Source organism: Citrus sinensis, chromosome 1 (genome assembly GCF_022201045.2).
Source record: "Citrus sinensis cultivar Valencia sweet orange chromosome 1, DVS_A1.0, whole genome shotgun sequence".
Lineage (NCBI taxonomy): Eukaryota > Viridiplantae > Streptophyta > Magnoliopsida > Sapindales > Rutaceae > Citrus > Citrus sinensis.
The window spans coordinates 14,252,643-14,269,804 of NC_068556.1; the positions used below are offsets into that span (position 1 = coordinate 14,252,643).

Sequence of the window (17,162 nt, forward strand, 5' to 3'; positions counted from 1 at the left end):
ATATACACTCCAACTTGAGGGGGAATGTTAAAGATTGAGAAGTCAATCACGAAGATTTGAATTGCTTGTATAATTATATGATTTTATTTGTTTCCTTTCTTACTTTTGTACAGCTATAGAAATGAATCACATTAATGGGTTTGCCTTAGATTTCAGCATTTCTCTGCTTTTGTATCTTGTATATAAACTCATGATATGGTGGCTGAATAATATATACAGAATTCATTCAATTCTTTTCAGCTGCCGCTACAACTTCGTCTCTACCGCAGTTGTCCTTTGGTGTGCCGTTCTCTCTCCGTCATGGCCGTTGCCACAAAATACGAAAGCCGGCCTGCCCAGTTCCAAATGACAGCCCAGTTCCAGGGCTGCTCACAATTGGGATCAAAGATGTCACATCCCGCACCTTACCAAAGTTGAAGCGAAAAGGATTGGAATTGCCGGAATCACCATTTGAGCTTTCATCAGATGAATTCTCATCCTTCGACTTGCCAAGCTGAAATGGAGGGAACGGTCCAGCTTTCTTGGCAAACACACTGAATCTTGGGTTCTTGATGATGAGCCTTGAACGGGGTGTTGTATTGAGCAGAAATGAATTGGAGGAAGTAAGCGTCGGGGCCATGAATTTTGGATATACAAACAGAGGATAGCAATCAGAAGGACACTCTCCTTCTTCAATGCAGTTGCAGTTAAGTGTTTTGTTGTATATACAACAAATCTTTGGATTGCGTACAACGAATTTGGCATTCATTGGGTTTTAATTTGCTTGGGAATCTTTGTTATGTGAGTTGCTGAACGTGTAATGTAATTTTCTTGCTAGTGTTGATGATTATTGATTATTGTGGAATTTATGATTGAAAGTGGAGGAGTGGATTGGTGAGTCAATGTGAAGTAGTTTTTTTTTTCTTTTGGCAGAGCAAATATTGTTTCTAGAAAGCAATTAAACAGCTTTCTAATTCCGTGTATAATGTGTTTTCATAATGAATATTCTAAAAAAAAAAATTGGCACTGACTTCACAAAAAGTTGTTCCAAGAAGATGTGTAATTGGATTTACATTTATTGCTGTGTTTGGGAGCATGGAATCAAAACCTTGGAATTGGAAATTGAAACTGCAAATGCTATATAAAATAATTTTGCACGAGCAAGCTTCATGTTAAATTGCACTAACTCTAGTTCATACCATGCATACTTTCAGTTTATTATCAAACTTTTTTTTAATTAATGTTAATTTTAAAACTTTATCATCATGTAATTTTTTTAATAATAAATTTGTTTAAATTATTTTATTATATTTATGTATGTAGTAGTTAAATAATTATTTTATGACTACAAATATAATGTAAATGCTTAGTAAAAATTATTTTTGAAAAAAGTATTACCAAACGCATATTTTTTATTTTATTATTTTCAACTGTGTCTATCAAACGCATATTACTGTTTTCAGTTTTAAAATATAGGATATAGAAAATGATATCAAACGCATATTTAAATTCGAAATACAGCAACTGCAAAACACCATTTTCATTTTCATTTTTATTCTCAAAAAATACAAATTCAGAAACAAAACCAAACAAGCCTTAATGTCCTAATAACTTTAAATGACAAATAGATTTATTTTGATTTTATGAAATAATATAATTTTGAAAATTATATTGTATTCATTACTTTAAGTAAAATCAACTTGAAAATACTAGTTTTCATACATTTTTATTACCAAAATAAACAACTAATTACATATGATCAAATGTTAAAAAAAACATATCTTTAAATAAATGCATTCATATTTATTTATACAAACACATTAATTATCTAATGGAATCTTTTATATGTTACTTTTTAAATATGTATTAAAAAACATATTTACTTCTTTCAAAATAAAAAAAAATTAAATAAACATATTAAAAAGAAATTACCAAACATTTTTTCTCTTAAAAAATGTGAAATAACCTACCTTGGGCATTTAGCCGTTTGGCAATTCCAAATGAAACCCCAGTAAAGTTGGATGAAATATTATAAGATAACATTCTACACTTGTTAATTTTTTTTTCCTTTTGTTAATTTTTTTCCTTTTCTCTCTCTTTCTCTCTCTCTAAGTTTCAATAGTATAAAATTTTTTCTAAAAATTAGTTTTAAATTTCTATTTAAACTTTTAACTCTAAAATAAATTATTTATCATTATAAATATTTTAATTATTATTTTCTAGGCATTATAATTACTTAAAATTTCAACTCCATGGTAAATAAAATGTTAACCATTTTTTAGGTACAACCACAAGCACTTATGTACAAACAATATTATACAAATTGATGTGGCATAATAAATATGATTGGTTGAATAAAATATTATATTACCCACATAATTTATTTTTTGTTACTTACATTTTCAATCAATGCAATTATGTTATGCCACATTAGTTTATACAACATTATCTATACAAATATTTATGGTTGTATGATTACTCTTTCTATTATTATTGAACACATTCATTTTAAAAACCCAAAGCCAATAGATAAAATTTTAAAGAGAAATTATCATTGCACCACCTTTATTTTGCCTTATGTTCATCCAATCACTATAAAATTTTAACATGTACTTTACACTATATTTCTTTTCACATTTGTATCAACTAGTTATTTTTGCATTAACACTATTAAATTATTTTAATAAAATGACAATTTTACCTCCAAATAAATTGAAAGACTATTTTATCTTATAAAAACTTTTAAAATTAAAAATTATAATCATAAAAATACCCCTAAATTTAATAAAAAATAAATCCCAAATAGAAATAATCATAAAAATATCCCTAAATTTTATGTTCTCAATATAAATTAGTAAGTAAATGATTCATCTACTCCTATTTTTCTTTAAATTTTTTATATAATAGAATTTTTGAATATTATGAAAAGAATAAGGGAATAATTGTTATATATTAATTTTATTATGGAAAAAATTGAGAATCACATACACATTATCTTCTCTTTATGAATTCGGCTAAAATAATATTTAAATCACGTGATGTTTATAAGTCCAAGGCATTCATTAGTAAATGGTATGGTAATGGGGAAGAGTGAGGACCACAAACAGATTCTGAATCAAACGTTGGCCAACCTCCCCATTATTTGAAGTCGCAACAAAAGTTGTTGCATGTGGGCCTATTTTTGGAAATTAAATTATTGGAGGTCTGGACGGACATCACATGGCTATTGGGTCATTTGATTCCAATTTCACTTCTTGCCCACGTAACTCGTCTGCGGCTTCTCGAAGTGTAAATGGCCAAGAGTAAGGTCACTGTCGCACTTGAAAAATCAAAATGATGCCAATAACTTATCGGTTGAATTATTTAATTACTTTCTGTTTCTGATTACATTTTAATTGAGAATTTTTATTTTTATTGTTTTAAATTTGAGAGTTTATTTATTTATTTAAATTTTTTAATTTTAAAATTTTAAGCTAGACTTCAACTTTAATATATCAAGATATGCCTTTAAAATATATATATATATATCAAGATATGTCTTAACATGCATTAAATTAGATAGGATTTAAGTCTCTCTGCAGGAGTGAGAATTTATTTATTTATTTATTTTCTTTAATTTCAATTTTTTAAACTAAACTTCAATTACGGTATATTGAATAGATAGGTATATTTCTTTCTAATTCGTTAACAGAAAAAGAAAAAGCAAAACTATTTTCTAAAAAAATAAATTAACTTGTGTTTTTGCAGCAACACCAAACGGAGCCCCTGGCTCAGTCTATAAATAGCTTGCGCATATCAAGCATTTGAAGCACCGAGCTTCAAAATCAGATAGAGTTGCATTTGCATTTGGGTTTGCATTTTGCATGCAGCAGAGAGGGAGAGAATACAATTACAGGTCGAGGAGTTTCTCAAGAGCCCGAGTTGCTGTTGAGGGCTTTTAGTTTAAGCCTTCTCTCAAAGAATCTCTCGGATCTCTATTAATTTTCTTTCACAGCTAATTAAAATACTCTACTCCTCCCTTTGAATCCTCTTGTTCTAAGAACCTTTGCTTGTCTCAACGATGGGTACTCAAAGTAATCATGGTGAGATATCTAATTCAATACCGGCACCATAATGATTATTTTGAGACACTTTTGTAGGAGTTCTTGATTTTATGTTGTTTATATTTTAATTTCATTTTTTTCTGAATATTATCTGTTAAAGTCCTGTTGACATGAATTTAATGTACCATATTATATTAGACTTAAGTTATTACATAAATCTTTTATGAATAGAACATTTAAAATCTGTCGCGACTTGAAAGATAAGAAGATGAGATATCCATTACTAAACCAAAAAAAAAAATAATAATAATAATTTATAACATTTAGTGAAATAGACAAACATATTCTTTTATCAACTATAGGTAGAGCCTGAAGAACATGGAATTAAGCTTCTTGAAATATTGCCTTTTCAGAGAAGGATATATATGAAATATTGACTCATTTTACAACTGACAAGAGCCTACCATACCCTCTTCTATTCTACTACAACTTTCAGAAATCCTCGGGGCTTTAATTAGGCACCGGGAAGCCTCATTTCTCTTTTCAATTATTTTTTAGGTTTCAAAATTTTCATTGGAAATTTCAATTTTATTTCAGAAAGATCCTACAAATTTACATATATATTCATCCCTGATATTTAATTACAGAAAAGTTGGGATGGAAATGGATTTTACATCCAAGGGCGTGCTTTTAATATATATCAATATGAAACTATCAATTTCGTGGCCCTCATTATGTGCCAGTGTTTTTATTTATATATACATAGATATGTAAAATTAGCATTAAACATGCAAAATTGTGTCATTAAGTACTCTTATTGTTTTCAGTTATTGAAAGATTATATCATGAATCTAAAATATTATTGTTATATCATTTTATTTTTAAAAGAGGAATTGACAAATTTTCATTTTACAGTTTAACCCATTATCTTTTATAATATTTATTTCGTTAGGATCTCTTAATATTTTTTTCTCCTAGTATCTCCTAATCTTTCAAATTTAGTAAAAAAATTGACTTAATTGTAAATAAAATGAAAAATGATTGCTTGTTTGTCAACATCAAAAATTTAAAATTTAATCTTAACTACTTAACTCACTAAGGAGTAAGAAAAAAAATAAGATAAGAAAAAAATTCTTGTCCACCCTAGTATTTCTTCTAATGTCAAAATTGTTAAAAACAGAAAATGATTTATTTCTAAACAAGAAGACTTCAATTCAAAATTTGATATTAGAGGGACAGCGGTCGTATAAAATATCTATTTATTTGATAAGAAATTAAAAGGAAAAAAATATAAGAAAATATGTTCGAATAAAAATAATAATCTGTTTAAAAAGAATTATTATCACACATCTCGATAAAATTAAGAAAATACCGCAAGAAATATCAGTCTATCATGACACTGTGTCCCTTTCAGAAAGAGAAAAAAACCTCATCTAGGACAGGTTCATCGTCTCAGTACACTGAGATGGTGAACAATAAGAATATTTTTCAGGCAGAGCACATAGCTTTATAATATAACCTTTTAATAGATTTAATATTAAATTTATTTGGTTCTATAATAAAACCTAACTGTGAATCTTACTTTTAAATACGCTACTCTGGTAGAGCATTATAAAACCGTCTGTCCGTCTCACCTCACCTCAGTCGAAAGTGATGGTCAGATCTCACATAATTGTTTCTCCATGAACAGCGGTGATTATTTTTATTTGTCTTCATTTTAATATTCTGGAAGAAAGGGCCACCACGTAATCAGATCCAACGCACAGGATTTGTCGTCTCATATTATTTCTGTTAAAAAAGGCCAACACGTGATTCATCGGACGTACACCATTTGTCACATTATATTATTTCTAGTAGAAAGGACCCCACGTGATTTAGATTTAACGTAATACACAAATCTATCGCTTTTTTTATTTGACCGACAATCAAAATCTTGCAGTAGTATATGGACAAGTTATAAAAAAAAAGGTCGCAAAATAAATAAATAACCCGGCCAAAATTCCATGTGGCAAAAACTAATAGGATGAGATTTGTGCCACAAATCCGAAGCCAATAAGCCAATTTCAAAATACAGCGCACTTACGAACTGAAGGCTATAAAAGGTGCCCATTGCAAAGGAAGAGGGCAAAGACGGAGGTTCTTGCATTTGGCGTTTTTGATCGTCGCCGTTTTGCGTCGTTTTGGTCATGCAGCAAAGAGGGAGAGCTAATAACCGTAGATCCAGGAGCTTTTCTAGATCTAGACTAGCCATTGAGGGGTTTTAGCCTTGAATTTTTGTTTATTTTTTGCATTAGATCTTTAAAAAAAAAAATTTAAAAGCCGAGAAGAATTTGCGTATTTTGCAGTCCGTTGCAATGGCTGGTCAAGGTGAATGATTAGAAATTAAGTAAAAGTAAAATAATAAAGTATTGAAATGAATGTTGTTGTTTCGAGAAATGGATCTGAAAGTAGCGGTAATGGCATGCAGGTGAACGTGAGATCCAAAAGAACTACTGGATGGAACACTCGGCGAATTTAACAGTGGAGGCTATGATGCTCGACTCCAAAGCCTCTGATCTCGACAAAGAAGAGCGTCCTGAAGTAATTTTGTTTTCCTCCTTTTAATGATTTGCTTCACTCGATGCCATGCTTTTTTTTAAAAAAAAATTATATGTGACTGTTAAGGAAAAAGAATAATAACCGCCCAAAAGAATAACAACACCCATGGATGACAACCTTTATTTTAGAAAATGGTCACATCGTGTTCAGAAATGTCACACAAACCCTCGTTTATCTAAAAATGGGGTTGTCTAACTAATCATTTCGAAAATTATGGGGTCTTTGTTTTCAGAAATGTCACGCAAAACCTATGTTTGTCCAAACATAGAGTCTGTGTAACCATTTCGAAAACTATGGAGTCTTGGTGATCATTTATCAGAACCACTATGTGTCTCTGCCTTTCCCCTTATTATTATTTTTCTTATTTTGTTTTTCGTGTTTTTTGCTAGTGGTTGTGTTAATGTCATAGTTAGCAACATACAATGTAAGTGTCATTGTAGAATTTTATACAAATAATAGTGATTTCTATTAATATTTTGAGACATAATCTGTTAGGTCCATTGAGATACTGTACATAATATTAATCTTCTACGGTGCTTGTTTGCTGTAAAACCAAAACTGAGTCATATTTGTTGAAGAAAGTTGCTATTATTAATTTTATCTATAAAGCTGATACCAGATCTAAAAGTAATTTGTAGAAATGATTTTTCAACTTAGTTTCAGTTGCTGTGCACTAGGTTTATGTGCCAGTCATTTCTTTAAGGATTGTCGATTATCAAAAAACTGTTCATTCTCATATTAACATTTTCACAACATTTGCTTGTTTTGGACCTATTTTAGTAGTTGCACTATAAACTTATTCATTTTGGTAGATCCCGAGTATATTTAAAATCAATAGGCCTATATATAATTCAATTTTTTCTTTGCTTTTAGGTTGTTATTTGTTGGTGCTGTTTGATCCTGTCTATGGTTCTTTATTTTTTTTCCCCCTCTTTGATTAAATAGTTTTACATACTCAATTTATACTATTTTCCATATTGTCGTACGAATTCTCCTTCTTTGCAAAGTTGAGCAACATTTCCCTTCCATCTTTGTCAATTTCATTTTCATTCAATTTATGGCTGTAGAGGTGCATATATCTTTTATAGAACAAGTAGAGCTGCAGAAACTTATTTCATTTTTGGTGCACACAGGTGCTTTCTCTACTTCCACCATATGAAGGAAAAACAGTTCTGGAATTTGGAGCTGGAATCGGTAGATTTACCGGTGAATTAGCTAAGAAGGCTGGTCATGTTATAGCCCTGGACTTTATTGACAGTGTCATCAAGAAGGTTATTCATCTTCTGTACCTTGACAATAAGTTTTTAATTGCAGAAAGAAAAATTTGTTACCAATGTCTAGAGCTTGTCTTATTTTTCTTTCAATTTCCTATTTGCAGAATGAAGAAGTGAATGGGCATTTTGAGAATGTCAAATTCATGTGTGCAGATGTTACATCCCCAGACCTTACTTTCTCTGAGGATTCAGTGGACATGATGTTCTCAAATTGGCTGCTGATGTATCTTTCAGACAAAGAGGTCATACTTTATTTCATGACCTGTTATTCCCCTTTATTAACTGTTGGCATTTAGCAAGAATTACTATAAAAAAAATTTTGTATCCTAGCTTAGATGGGAATGGGATTTTATGGGTTCTTGATAGTGGGCTTGAGTATAGAGCATACATATGAAATAATAAAAAAAGAATAAGATCGTATGCAGCTGGCTTGTTGTTAGCGGTGCTCAAGATCCAATAACTTAATAGTTAAATTCTTCTTATGGTGTAGAAATTAACCTTTAGCCCTTGCAGCTTTTTGTATAGTAATTCAGAATTTTTCTTTCAGTTGATATTATTTATCCTTTCTTGAGGCCAACTGGTTTTGCATTATCAAGCGGATGATGTAGAAAATGAGTCTAGTGATATGATAGTTACAAGACAGATGTAGCATTTGGAAAGCAAATTGGTATCAGCAGGACTAGACCTTTAAAAAAAAAAAGGGTTTCTGTGCTACGGTGGTTGTTTTTGTACTATTGGACTAATTTTGTTTTCCTTAATTTCAATGGTTCTTATATTTACTTAATGCAACTATAAGATGTGAAAATTGGAATTTCCTTTATTGGTAGTTTGTGACTGGCATGTCTGTATACTTTGGAATCACAAATCAATTCTTTTCCATTTTTTCTTTGGTTTTCTCTCTTTACTTCTGAAGTATCTCCAACATTTCATGAAAACTTAATTAACATGGAATGCAGGTGGAAAAATTGGCAGAAAGGATGGTTAAATGGTTAAAGGTCGGTGGGTACATCTTCTTCAGGGAGTCATGTTTTCATCAATCTGGAGACAGCAAGCGAAAACACAACCCGACCCACTACCGTGAACCCAGATTTTATTCAAAGGTTTTCCATTGAACTTTTTTATGTTCATTCAACATGGTCAACAGGAAGCTAAACTTGTTGGCTGAAAAACTGCTCTGTAGAGATTGTCATCACTGTTAATTTTTTCTGCATCAAATTTCTTAATATTATATCTGCATCTATATATGTCTAATACAATCTCTAATGTTTTGCCTCTTTATATGGCCTTTCCCTACAGAGATCTGCCTCTTGTAGTTTTCAATTTATAGAAATATTTGTACTGATATCCATTGTTCTGTAGGTCTTTAAAGAATGCCAGATACAAGATGCTTCAGGAAATTCCTTTGAGCTCTCACTGGTTGGTTACAAGTGCATAGGAGCATATGTGAAAAACAAAAAGAACCAAAATCAGGCAATAAATTGAACCTAGTTAACTTTTCAGTTCTTTTTTCTGGTTTTCATTAAGAATGATTTTTTGACAAGTTCTGTAATCAATGTTTGTATAATCCAGATTTGCTGGATCTGGCAAAAGGTCCGTTCTCAAAATGATAGGGGGTTCCAACAGTTCCTGGATAATGTTCAGTATAAACTTAATGGCATTTTACGTTACGAGCGCGTCTTTGGAGTAGGTTTTGTGAGCACAGGAGGAATTGGTATGCCTATTGGACTAAAACATTATTTAAAATTTTCTGTGCTAAAAAATCGAAATGGGACATGGTAAAAAGATGAAAGCAAATAGTATTTTGTTTTCTGCCGCGAATATGTGGAAGTTACTTTCCTAATTGTTTCAAAATGAAATGACTAAATTAGTTGAAATAATTGCAGAAGTTGATTAATATGATTTTTTAAAATTATTATTTCTGGGATATTATACATATAAATTAACTAAGCTGCTTTCTTTGTTTCTTTCTTTCGTCTTTTTTATTATTTTTGTGGAGAACAGTTATTGCATTTGCAAATGAGCTGTCAAAATGTTACTTTTTGTTATTATATTTCTTGATTTTCAAGTGCATCACTTTCTGAGCAGAGACAACAAAAGAATTTGTGGCAAAGCTGGATCTCAAGCCTGGTCAGAAAGTCCTAGATGTTGGCTGCGGCATCGGTGGAGGGGACTTTTACATGGCTGACAAGTTTGATGTGCACGTTGTTGGAATTGATCTCTCTATAAATATGATTTCTTTTGCTCTTGAAAGAGCTATTGGACTCAAATGTTCAGTCGAATTTGAAGTAGCTGATTGCACCAAGAAAACATATCCTGAAAACTCATTTGATGTGATCTACAGTCGTGACACAATTCTGCATATTCAAGTAAGATATCATCTATTTGCTGCTAAGATAATTCTTTATTTTGGAACTTTTTTTCAAACAATTGCAGGTAGAGTTTTATGTAATGCTTTGACCTGTCTTATGAAAAGAGATTTGATAAATAAATCTGTCTGCAACATTTTGTCAGGACAAACCTGCATTGTTCAAATCTTTCTTCAAATGGTTGAAGCCTGGAGGTACAGTTCTTATAAGTGATTACTGCAAAAGTTTTGGAACTCCATCAGTAGAATTTTCTGAGTATATCAAGCAGAGAGGATATGATCTCCACGACGTAAAATCATATGGACAGGTCAGCTTGCATTTAAAAGTTTATATTTGCTGTTTTCTCAGTTATATTTTGTTCATTTTTTCTGAAGTGCAATCTCTTTATTCGGTTTTGAACTGCTCACAGATGCTTAAAGATGCTGGTTTTGTTGACATAATTGCTGAGGATCGTACTGAGCAGGTTTGGGTAAATCTGTCTTATTGCATGCATATTTGTCTACTATAAATTGTGCTGGCCTGGCAGTCTAACGAGTACCTTCTTTTTTTCCCCCTCTGCACCCAGTTCGTGCAAGTTCTTCAGCGCGAATTAGATGCTATTGAGAAGGACAAGGATGCATTCATCAAAGATTTTTCTGAAGTATTTTGTTTCTTTCATTTAGATTGCCTCTCTGATACAGTTGACTCTTCTTTATTTTCAGTTCTCAAATGTTTTTAATTAATCAATATGCAGGAAGACTACAATGACATTGTTGGCGGATGGAAGGCAAAGCTGATCAGGACTTCAGCTGGTGAGCAGCGATGGGGCCTGTTCTTGGCCAAGAAAAAGTGATATCTGTCTGATTCCTATTATCGGTTTATCTTATGTACCTTTTATATTTTACAAACACGTCGTGGTTGTATGTTTCCAGTCGACTGATTGTTTGAACTGAATTTTCCATCCGTAGTTAATTATGTTTGAATAAAACTATCTTTCCTTAGTTCCTTTGGTGTCAACGGATGATGAAAGCCAGAGATTTTGATCTTTGTTGGCATTTGTGTTAACTCTTAGTGCTTCTTCTTCCCCCCAACTTATGTGAAGGGATCTGAAGTTTGAACTTCAGCCTCGTACTAAACACCAAGTGTTTGACAAGTGCTTTCAACTTTGGTTCACAGTTTAAGTTGATTTTACCCAACTTCAAAAGCTTTGATTACTAAATACCCCATCCACTTTCACAGTAGTTGCTGCAAAAGCCACATAACCAATCCAAAAATGGAGCCTAAGATTCATATGTTACCTTTGCTAGTCTCAGTCGGCAGCCTGCCTGCATAAACAGCTAACAAGCACTTGAATAATTTCCAAAATAGTTAATGATATGCTTGAAGAGAGAAATTCTTGCTGGCAAATTTATAAGAAAAATCCGGGTATGCCTGCTAAATTACCACAATCTAGACATGATTTCTTAGGCCATCAAAATACAACTGAGTCTTGCAATTAAACCTTCAACTCCAAACTGTTCTGTAATATTTAAGTATGAATTTAAAAAAAAAGAATGCTACAGTTATTTACTCCCGAAACTATGGGACAGTACTCTGCATGGATATTATACATGTATGGATGGCTACAGCCCCCTAAAAATTTTACAGACCTTGGTTTCCAGTATTAGGAGAAAACCACACATTCTATTTTGATACCAAAACCTTGTATTGTTAATTAATATAGAAAGTTTATCGGTTATACATGGACATACAAGTAGAAGAGCAAGGAAAGGAATCACTTCAACATATCTGTCATGTCCTTTTTGGATCTGACAGCCACTGGTGTCGTGGAAAGATTGTTTTGCAGTTTTTCCTTATCCAGTTCAGGTATCAGCAGTAGACTGCCGGTCTTAGTACATTCTTCAGCCTTTAGGGATTTATCGGGGGAGGAAGATCTGTACATCTGCACCAACAAGCTTCCACCTACCATAAGATATAGTGTACAAGTTTCATTCTCACATTACTAAACAAAGCTGCGGGAGAATTTTGAAACTAGCAATCTTCCAACTCAATTGCGTTCTCTGTTTTAATTCTCATCTAATACAGTTTGATAACTTGGATAGCATTTGTTCCTTTCAAATTCGTAGCTGTCAAACCTAATGCCAAGTCGTGATTTTATTTGTAAAATGCAAGTGCATTGCCCTTAACATGTCATGTTTAGAATTAATATTATTGGAGAAAAGCGAAGTGGCAAGATAAAGTATCTACCAAGCACAAGAGCAGCTCCAATCCATCCAGCTGTACTCCATCTTTCACCGAGCAGAAACCATGCAAAACCAGCCCCCCATAGTGGCTCCAGCCCGTAGATTATGGCTGTTTCTGTTGCTGAAACATCTCGCATGGCAGCAATCTGTAAGGACAAACAATTTATATCAGGAAGTTAAATCAAGTACAGTCCCACAAATCCTAGAGAATTGAAAAATGAAAATGCTCTTCCATAGAAATTGTGCATCCAATACCGCATTCAATTCAAGTTGGCCCGTCATTAAAAAATGCAATTTGCCACTTTTGAACAAAGGACATCCTGAAGCGATTCTTTGACAGAAACGTATAGCATGATTTGCCCCAGCTGAAATGGCTTTACCCCTTAGGCAAAACGACCTATTTTACTAAGTAAAAGTATTGGTATCGAACTGTCAGAAAACAATCAGATAAATGAAGTGGAAGACACCTTCTCGACTGCTCTAAACTACCATAGGATGACTTCTACAGAAGAAGAACATTGAAAACAGGGAATTCATACTTCCAATGTACAGTGACTTTAAGCAAAAAAATAGATTGTCTTAACTTAAAAGGTTTTAGGATTATGATACGCTGTATTACCCTTGCAATTCAACAGCAAAACTGGATGATTCTGTGTAATGATTTCAAACTGTTGTTCATAATTGCAAGTGCTGAAAAGTACTAATGAAATTGGAAGCAACTAAAAGAGATGCTGAGATGAAGGTCAACAGAAACCACATAAGATTAAATTCCAGCAGTTACCAATTCCAAATCTACTTTATTTGGTCAGAAAGTACTGTCAAGAATTTAGCTTACCTCTATCCACAGGCATATCCCAGTTGAAAAGATGCCAGTGTAAAGTGCAGGTACCCAAGGAAATGTGACCATCCAGTCCCAAAGCATAGTCCACGTCCACGGTGATTGATCAAAATCTTGGCTGCTGTCAAACCATCCTCCAACTAGAACCCAGATCGTAGACAACAGAGCAACAACACAAATCTAAAAGAAACCACAAAATTATTCAACATGCAAACCTGAAAAATTGAAAATTGAAAATTTTCTGTGCATGAAATGAATCGTAAGAAAATAGTTCTTTCTCTGAGAGATAAGCAACCTCATAACCAAGAAGTGGTAAGAAGTTTTCCTTCTTTGTGCTTCTTGAAATACGCTCAGTTCGGAGCATGTGAATTCCAAAAAAGATAGCACTCAAAAAGTTCAAAAAATCTCCAACCTGAAAGTGAGAGGCTAGGGTGATATTAAAGAGAGAACTATCCTGTAATTAGCAGGTTATGTTCATATGATGCAATGGAAGCAGTTATGTTCTTTTAAATGAATGATTTCATAATTCCAAAAGTACTAAGATTTAAAAATGCTTACACTTGGAGGAGATCCACTGCATTCCAGCATACCAACCCCAAGGGCTGAAATTAAAACTCCAAACCAGGTATGTGCTGGTATAATTGCTCCTAACATGCCATCAAACAATGGCACTACAATTACCTGTGCAAATCAGCAGGAATTTACTGTTAATTATTCCTTCACCATTCTTTGGTTAATGCAATTTTGACCAGCAGAAGACATATTGAGAGCTTACCGTAAACAAAGAAATGAATGATGCACGCCCAGCATCAGATGTCAGTAGCCCTAGTGCCTCAACAAAGTACCCTAAACTGACCCACAATCCCAGCTCTATTCCCGCATTGCGGGTCTTTACATCATCTCGTGCCCAGAACACAAATGGCAAAAAAGGGATGGCTGACATGACAAACCGCACGGCACAAAAGGATGCTGGATGCATAATCTCCTCAGCAGCTTTTAGAATAGGAATATCGCTTGCTGCAAATTTGAACCGATAAATGCCAATCAACGTACTAGAACTTGGAATTTTCACAACTAAGCCACGATCAAGAAACAAATTCTTAATGAGTCTTACAAGAATGGGCAACTGTTGACATCTTGACTCACATTCACAAAATGGACAGTATAAATACTTCATGACACTAATTCCAACAATAAAAGAATCTTTTATTATCCAGAACTATATCCTCTAACACTAGTACTGTTGCTCACAGCATTCATTATTGAAAAACAAATCAAATTTAATCCCCAAATTAGCTTCTATATATAATTTTATCTATAATGTTTCAACCTACTATGAATAACATATTTGCTAATATAAAATGATTATCATTAGTCAAAGGGGAAGCAAGCAACAGAATAACAGCGCTCAATCAAATTCTTAAGGCAAACATACCTTTTTGCGATAAGAGAGAAGTTGATTTTCACAAATTATCATTAAAACAATCTCTAAATTCTCCAAATTAACATATCAAAATTTTCATTTGCATATACAAAGTCACTTCCTCATAAATTCACCGAACGAACTTATCAAATTCAGTGATACCAATAAAATTGTTAATTAAAAATCTGTTCTGAATCCACTATTGAGTTAAGTGAAGCATGAAAGGAAATAGCTAGAAAAATATCCAATACCATACACAATGGTGATAACATTGAGCAAGAAAATACTCCTGATCTTCTTGGATGCAAACAAAACCCTTTTCCAGAAAGGCCGCTTTGTGATAATCTGAACACTCTCTGATGTTGTTTGAGCATTATCGTTCTTCTTCTCCTTTACATGCGCAATGGCTTCATCGTTGCCTTTTGCTTTAATTACCCACGTGCACTTGTTCTTTATTATGTGTGTCAGATTTGTAAAATGGAGTGTTTTGCTGTGTTGATTGGTTACATTAGAGAAGAAGTTAAAGCAGCAGCTTGAAATTGAGCAAGTACAGTCAGTTGTTACAATCTTCCAAGTTGGTTTTGTTGCATAATAATAAGTCATAGCCATGCTTGAATTCAAACTAGCTATTGTCTTTCTCGTTGCCGAACTAAATTCATACATGGCAATGTTCAGCAATTAGAAAATAAGTGATATTATTAAGTAATTATATACACAAATAGTGTAGATAGGAAAATTTAGAACCATTAGAAGTGTGAAATGGACTATGACCTTGGTATTTTTGGTATTATGCGAAAAAAAAATTCACACGTGTGAGTGTTGTGAGGCACACCAAGCAGTCAAATGTACAGTTATATAGACACGTGCGTAATGTGAAACAATTGACATATCAAATCCGTTGAAACCAGCTTCGGGCCCGCCTTTGAACAAATCCACTTGCTTACGCAATGGCGGGCCCAACGACCTCTTATGCCATTCACGAGACTGAAAGTTTTGAGTGTACGGATTTGATTCTCAGTGATAATTGAATTTCTCCTCTATTTATACGAGTAAAGTCATATATCTTTTCGATATTATGTGAAGAAAAATATTTAGACTGTACTATAATAGATTTATCATGGTAATTATATAGATTTTTTGTTGTAAATATTTGTAAAATTCAAATTGTAAACCAAGTTTATTCTGATTGTGTGTGTATTTATATACAATATAATTTTGTTAACTACCTTTATTTATTGTCCATTCTACATGAAAAGGGAAAAAGAAAGGGTTATTTGATGAATATGGGACAAAGGAAATTGAAACACACGTCTCTTCTACATATTTTTTACGGGAAATAATTTTGATGTAAATAGATACATTTCAATACAAAATTGCTAATCTTACAAGTTGTGAGTGACTTTTAAGAGGACCTACACTGTGTCTTGTGTATTATTTATTGAGTTAATTTCTGAAGAATTCGGGAATAAGGATTTTCCGTATATAACATGATTCGTTTAAAGAGGCACATGACATAGATGAATGGACAAGATTAACCTCATAAGAACGAACAAGTTGATCTAAAAGAAAATCTAATCGCTCATCGTGCTTGAATCAATGAGCTCGAAAAAGGTTTTACTGAATTAATTCCTTGTTGCAGATGGTAAAAGTCAAAAGCTCCTTGACACATCAAGCTAGCTAGCACGCCTTTTGAAATAGAAGAGGCCTTTTGATTTTCGATTCGGGTTGCAACCTGTTCGGATTGAAAAATTCAGTCAAAACAAATTACAACTTGTAAACCAAACCAAAAAAAATTATTTCCGTTTGATTCGATTTAAATTACAGATTCAAATTCAATTTAACTGATAAAACCTTAATCCTTCAAATTCATTTTCTCAAATTCCATAAAAAAATTTATTAATTAACCCAAAAAAAAATATTCTTCTCAAATCCCATCCAAAAATTAACTAATGAACAACTAAGAATATTTAACAATTAACATGAAAAATTAACTAAATAATTAAACAAAAACTAACTAAAACTAAAACTGCGGATCACAACGACGATGGCTTCAAGCTCGATGGTAGAGAGACATGCCACGGCTTGGATTTGGGGAAGCCAAATTGGATTCGTAAGGAGAATATGTAAGAGGACAAAGAAGAAAAAAATATGTGTTTGGGTTCAATTGGGATTGAATTTGTTTTCTATTATTGTCTCCCATTTGGAAGCTATGAATTCAAGATTAGACAATAAATGAACAAGTGTTAACAAGGATTTGGCAGAAAAAGGAGAAGGATTTGGTAGTAGTAGAAGAAGAAGTGAAGGATCTTACTCCCACTCCCACTCCATACTCTTAATCATAGGATTTCTACTCTTTAGGATTTCCACTCCTAACTAAAATGTAAATATTACCTTAATATCAACCAGAACCAAACCAAAA

The 17,162-nt window shown here is 32.7% G+C and overlaps 2 protein-coding genes across 7 annotated transcripts; one reads left to right on the top strand and one right to left on the bottom strand.

The window, feature by feature from the left end:
* The first annotated feature begins 3,788 nt into the window (after positions 1-3,788).
* On the top strand, positions 3,789-11,240 carry LOC102621248 (phosphoethanolamine N-methyltransferase 1-like). 3 transcript variants are annotated; one of them, XM_006490707.4, is made up of 12 exons: positions 3,790-4,061; positions 6,490-6,602; positions 7,754-7,891; positions 7,999-8,136; positions 8,851-8,994; positions 9,254-9,364; positions 9,464-9,605; positions 9,980-10,260; positions 10,406-10,567; positions 10,670-10,723; positions 10,826-10,900; positions 10,994-11,240. In XM_006490707.4, the coding sequence occupies exons 1-12, from the start codon at positions 4,040-4,042 to the stop codon at positions 11,090-11,092; spliced, it is 1,479 nt and encodes a 492-aa protein (XP_006490770.1). In that variant the 5' UTR covers positions 3,790-4,039; the 3' UTR covers positions 11,093-11,240. The 3 variants fall into 3 exon arrangements, with proteins under 3 accessions (XP_052293678.1, XP_006490770.1, XP_052293677.1); XM_052437717.1 differs by lacking the exon at positions 3,790-4,061 and adding an exon at positions 6,110-6,389; XM_052437718.1 differs by lacking the exon at positions 6,490-6,602 and having other exon boundaries at positions 3,789-4,061.
* Positions 11,241-11,734: 494 nt separating this feature from the next.
* On the bottom strand, positions 11,735-15,468 carry LOC107178687 (hypothetical protein). 4 transcript variants are annotated; one of them, XM_052437730.1, is made up of 7 exons: positions 14,995-15,468; positions 14,096-14,337; positions 13,879-14,001; positions 13,616-13,732; positions 13,318-13,500; positions 12,487-12,628; positions 11,735-12,181 (listed from the first exon to the last, which is right to left on the bottom strand). In XM_052437730.1, the coding sequence occupies exons 1-7, from the start codon at positions 15,404-15,406 to the stop codon at positions 12,156-12,158; spliced, it is 1,245 nt and encodes a 414-aa protein (XP_052293690.1). In that variant the 5' UTR covers positions 15,407-15,468; the 3' UTR covers positions 11,735-12,155. The 4 variants fall into 4 exon arrangements, with proteins under 4 accessions (XP_052293690.1, XP_015389636.1, XP_015389633.1 ...); XM_015534150.3 differs by having other exon boundaries at positions 11,735-12,201; positions 15,000-15,465; XM_015534147.3 differs by having other exon boundaries at positions 11,735-12,201; positions 14,995-15,465.
* Positions 15,469-17,162: the final 1,694 nt, after the last annotated feature.

Bases quoted from the DNA above. Each gene is read 5' to 3' on its own strand.
- LOC102621248 (XM_006490707.4), top strand. From the start codon at position 4,040: ATGGGTACTCAAAGTAATCATG. The intron at 7,892-7,998 runs GTTATTCATCTT...TCCTATTTGCAG, and splicing joins TTGACAGTGTCATCAAGAAG to AATGAAGAAGTGAATGGGCA. The intron at 8,137-8,850 runs GTCATACTTTAT...CATGGAATGCAG, and splicing joins TGTATCTTTCAGACAAAGAG to GTGGAAAAATTGGCAGAAAG.
- LOC107178687 (XM_015534147.3), bottom strand. From the start codon at position 15,406: ATGTATGAATTTAGTTCGGCAACGAGAAAGACAATAGCTAGTTTGAAT. The intron at 14,338-14,994 runs GTATTGGATATT...TCAAATTTGCAG, and splicing joins TGTTATCACCATTGTGTATG to CAAGCGATATTCCTATTCTA. The intron at 13,501-13,615 runs GTTGCTTATCTC...GGTTTCTTTTAG, and splicing joins TACCACTTCTTGGTTATGAG to ATTTGTGTTGTTGCTCTGTT.